General features: G+C 41.9%; 1 protein-coding gene across 1 annotated transcript in view; it reads left to right on the top strand.

Moving 5' to 3' along the window:
- Positions 1-3,595, top strand: part of dthd1 (death domain containing 1) — a 7,822-nt gene extending 4,227 nt beyond the window's left edge. Inside the window, exons 5-8 of the mRNA XM_016671098.1 lie at positions 899-1,182; positions 2,301-2,554; positions 2,641-2,698; positions 3,270-3,595. Of these exons, the coding sequence (XP_016526584.1) occupies positions 899-1,182; positions 2,301-2,554; positions 2,641-2,698; positions 3,270-3,574 (901 nt within the window). The 3' untranslated portion in view covers positions 3,575-3,595. The remainder of the gene's footprint in view (positions 1-898; positions 1,183-2,300; positions 2,555-2,640; positions 2,699-3,269) is intronic.
- Positions 3,596-5,060: the final 1,465 nt, after the last annotated feature.

The following is a 5,060-nucleotide window of genomic DNA, read 5'->3' as shown; positions in this document are numbered from 1 at the left end:
TGATTTACTCGTGACTAAAAGTTATCAAAGCATCAGCGTTAAAAATGCAGCAGAATACTTCACGGTAATTGCAGACAGAAGTGGATAAATCATGAAAAAGAATTTTAGCATACGATTCTTCCACAGCTGGACAATGTGGCTTCAAACATTGTCACTCTATTTTAATCTGTTTTTCATATTTCACCACAAGTTGAAATGCCACATCATAATAAACGTCATCACTAACTAATGTTCTTAAATGCCGCAAACGTTTGCACTAAAAAAACCTAACTTTTTGCATCGTTTAAGAGTTAAGAGAATATGTTTCAGTGCAACATAAAATAATACAAATCAAACTTGCACAATAGATTGCTTGTAGATTAAATTATAATTGCCAGCTTTATTGTTCCTTCGTTCCTCATTCTGTTCCTCATTGTGAATCGTTTCATTGACTACTTCCACTTCATTATGGTTTTGTTGCTCTGATCACTTTTAGTCATGAGTAAATCAGTAACCCCTGAACATTACAGTTAAATAAAGCTTACCTTCACCTGGTTTAAAGCGCTTCTATGTTGGGTTTGTGTTGCTTGGATTTCTTTGGGAAGTGCTTGGAAAAAAAAACAACAGAAAATTGAAACCAGTCTTCTCCAGTTGATCGCTGAAAACGACGTTACAAGTGACAAAACCAGCTTTAAGAAGTGATTTTAATTGTTCCCCCCTAAAACTCTTTGTTCTTCTTATCTAAATCAAGCTTAGTGGGGAATAATATATGCACGTTAGGTTATATAATTCCCTTAGCTTCCCCATGAATACATTATTTCTGACTTCCTGATAACAGGCCCTTTTCACTCAGCGGTAATCCAGTCTCTTTTAATGAAGTTAAACTTCTCACGTTTCTATCTGTGCCTCTTCACACCAGACTCCTCGCAGTTCGTCTCCTGTCACCACTGCAGCCTTGCCGCCTCATTGCGCTGGCCGAGGAGCTGGAGGCCTCGGCCTGCCGCCACCCGGTGACCGTCGTCCTCCGGCGTGGGCGGGGCGACCCTCACGGCGTCCTCCTGGCGGCGTTGCCTAGCAGAGACCTCGACTGGGAGCTGAACAGACTGCGGGCGGCCGGTGGCGCCGTGGAGACCTCCTCTGAGATCTCCCTGTGTGAAGGAGATCAGCTCCTCCTGCGCTTCAGTGGAAACATCACATCCACAGGTGGGAGCCCGGCCAGAATCGCACGCCTGCTGGCCTTTACGTGTCCAATAACAACACAAGGGACTGTTCAGAGAGCTTCAAATCAGGTACGATCATAGAATGTTTAGGAGAGATCAACGTCAACGCGTTGTTCTTACTGGTCTCTGGAGAGGATAGTGGTAAGGACACCCTACACTCTTAATGGCTAGTATTACCTTCATTAGCTAAAAAAAAATACTTCACAGATACTTCCTTTATCTACCAGTCTTTGGTATCGCTGTGAGGAAGTTTGCCCCGATCTAAACAACATTACTCCAGAGGTTCTGGGCCTGTTGGCATTTGTTGTTTAAAGTCTCACCCTTGCTCACTGCTTTCCGAACAATTCAGCGACTGATTTGAAATGTTCTCACCGCCCTTCCTCTTAACCTGATCCATGTCTTATCTTATCAGTGTGTGGGCATCACATTTCCAGGCTAAACATCAGTTTGGTTAGCTCAGTCAAAACTGATGCAACTATCCTAAAAGGCTTCAACACTGGGAATGTGACGTTTTCATTTTGGGTGAGAGAAGTTGCTTTTATGTCCCATGACCTAAAGATGCGGTTTAAAGCGATTATATTCCCTTTTCGTCATACTGTTTTACGCGTCAAGGCAAAAATAAGAAGGTCCTCCAATTATGAAAATCTCTTCAAATGTGAACAACAGTTGTAGCAGAGCTTGGCTAAATCAACATAGGCATGCAGGAAATGAAAGCTTTCAGAAACCTTTATAACCAAAAACTAAAAGGGGTGAAGACACAGGAAGTTCAACACAAAAACGTAACAACCCAAAGGCAGAAAAACAACACAGATCCCCAGAAGAACAGAGGAACTGAAAATGGGCTAAACCCAACATAGGCTATTTATAAATAATGATGGATGATGGTGGAAAGTGAGTGGTAATTTATAGACAAGCCTTCACAGGCCACAGAGAGTATCTAGAAACAAATGTCGTAAAACACATAAGTTCCAGCCGGTAAAGTGAGATTAAAAGAAATCCTTTGCTTTATAGTAGAAGCTTTTAAATGCAACATTTCACAGGGGGTTGAGGGGGGAATATTCTTGTACAATTTTGTGATTTTTGCACATGTGCACTCTGCAGCCTTCACACAGAGCAACACAAGTGAGGAGTCACACGAGCGGCTGACCTTTCACTGTCAGCGGAGGAATGAGCTGTTAGTGCGCCTAACCGAAGTGGACCCGTTTGGGAATTACAGCTCGCCTTGCTACAAGGGCACGGCCCTGTTTTATAGAGTCACCAGAGCTGAGCTGGAGCGGAGAGGGGACAAAGCTGTTCCGAGGGATGCGAAGCTCCTGGCAGACCCAGTTTGTAAGCTGCCTCTGAGTTTACCAAAGGTGCAGAAGTCGCGGTAGACATCTTTTTTCATTTAGGCAAAAAGACCTTTAAGATCTTTCAACACGTTAAATTTGTGTGATTCCAGAAAGCGAGAGTCATCCATCGGCCGGTTGCCGCTAGAGTGAAGATATCCGAGGAGGCAGGTGGGTGACTCAGTCCGCGGTTCAGAAGCAGCCTGTTGGTGCTGCTCTCGGGTGCATTGCTGAAGTATTTTTACCTCAAGAATTTTTTTTTTTCACATTTTATTAAAATTATATGTTGTGGAGCCAGGGCTGGCCCAGGGAATCTGCGAGTTACGCAGCTGCTTAAGGACCGCCACGCCACCGGGGGGCCCTAGAGATCACCATGATGAAAGAAAAATATTTAAAATGACACTGAATAATACAAACTAAATTATATTGCACGTGGAAAAACTATTATTATATATTATTTTTATACTCAACAAAAATATAAACATGCCATGTCAAATATTGTTGCCATGTGGAGTTAGCAACTGTAAATTAGCACTTGCTGACATTTTATTGTAAAAAAGTAATATTTCTCTTGATTGGTGTATAATTTTTTAGTCCAACTTGCTGTTATTGAGCATTACCCATTGAGTCGTTCTTTTACTCAGTTGCATGGGTGGGGCATGTCCTTTATAACATGACAAAATGTGGAAAAGTTGAAGAGGACTGTCTAAACGGTGTCTGTTGCTGTTTTAAAACCTATCAGAGCCTCTTTCGGACGCCCTTCTCCTCTGGCTGTCTGGGGAGCTGTCTCCGGAGGAGACGTCTCTGCTGGTGTCCTCCCTGCGTCTCAGTCGCAGCGCAGCCCGGCTGGTGAAGCTCCGCTCCAGGGACAGTCCGTCAGAACAGGCCTTTCGCGTCCTGGCCATGTGGAGACGAGCGCTGCCTGCCGTCACATGCCACCCGAAGGCCTCCCAACTCGCTGGCAGCCTGGGCAGAATAGGCAGACCGGATCTGGCCCGAGAGGTGCTGCTGCGAGAGGCAGAACTTTCTGAAGGCAAGAAATTTTAGGAAGTGGAAAAAAAAAAAAGGGGGGGGGAAGGGGGGGAGGGGAAGGGGGGGAGGGGAAATCACACCGGCTTAATTTTAGGAGCATGATGTAGTAATCAGTTTATTCCACAAGAGGACAGTGTTGCACAGAGAGACAATATTGTGGAAAGAGGACAGAGGTTCCTCTTTTGATTTGGGGAGCAGCTTTTGTAGTAAATGCAATCTAGATATTTAATTTTTAATCAACAAAAGAAATGACTGTGAGATTTCAGCGAATTGCCCCGTACACCTCTTGCCATCATGTCTCAGGGACTTTCAGACAATATGGAGGACCTGATCAGTCAAACGGTGTAGTGGGATATTATTGGAACAATCCTTTATGCATTATTCCTGCAGTTCTTTGATTTGTTTTACTTTATGTTTATAGAGCAAAGAATTTCAGCTGGATTGAAGTCTGACCAAGCTTTTTTTTTTTTTTTTTTTTTTTTTGATTCTCTTTAGCAACACTGTCTTAAGTTAGCATCTGTGCTGGGGTTTGTTGTTTTGTTTCATATGTCAGAGTCTGCAAAGCTAAGAGTTCAAGGGTGTTTGGTTAAAAAAAAAGAAAAAAAAAGAAAAAAAAAGAAAAGCATCTTTATTAAACATCAACACTGGACTGTAGGGGCGGCAGCATCTAATGACAACATGTACAAAGTAACATAAAGGTCGTACAAGGGTTTGGTTTTTGTAATTTTAAGACCACTAGCAGATTTTTATGTCCTAATACGTAAATCTTCTGTCTGAAAGTCGGTGTATGTTCATCCCAACTTGTGTGTTTTTTTTTTTTTTTTAGCATAACTAATATAAACAAAAGGCAATCTACAAAATAAATTTAGGATTCTCTTATTTATTCGTCAGAAATCCTTTTTTTAATTATTATTATTATTTATTATTCAAAACGCTTCATTTTTATCTGTGAAAGAGACCAAAATTCTCACTTTGCTCAGAAGTCTGTCTTGAGCGACAGAAGAGAGAGATTTAGTGGACCAGTCTTCCATCGTCTCTCTCATAAACAAACACTGAGTCGTGACCTCCTCTCAGCTCCTTGACACGGAGTCGTTTTTTAAAACTTGACAGCACTTGTTGAGATGTGATTAGAAAACAAAGGCCTATCCCTCAGCTTGCTGTTTTCACATACATGCGTATAATTGAAGTAGTTGAGATCTGGCTCACATTTGACGATATTTACTGATTTTTCCGCTTGACTGAGTGACAGTTGCTCAAATCCTGTTGCTATGTAATCATTTGAACTTTGGTGCATGTTACCAGAAAGAACCATGCATGCAAAATCTATAATGTGTGTTTTTTTTTTCACTTATATCTGTGGGCCCGTCACACTGAAGTTCTTAAAAGCCTAATATGTTTGATGTCTGTCAGCTGATGTGTTTCAGATAAACAAGGCTAGAAATCTCAGTGTTTGATCAGGATGATCATAGGGTGAAAACAAACAAGTAATACTGATAAGAGT

This window comes from Poecilia formosa, unplaced genomic scaffold, assembly GCF_000485575.1.
Source record: "Poecilia formosa unplaced genomic scaffold, Poecilia_formosa-5.1.2 Scaffold41, whole genome shotgun sequence".
NCBI classification, from domain to species: domain Eukaryota; kingdom Metazoa; phylum Chordata; class Actinopteri; order Cyprinodontiformes; family Poeciliidae; genus Poecilia; species Poecilia formosa.
This window is presented reverse-complemented; position numbering and strand designations above follow the sequence as displayed.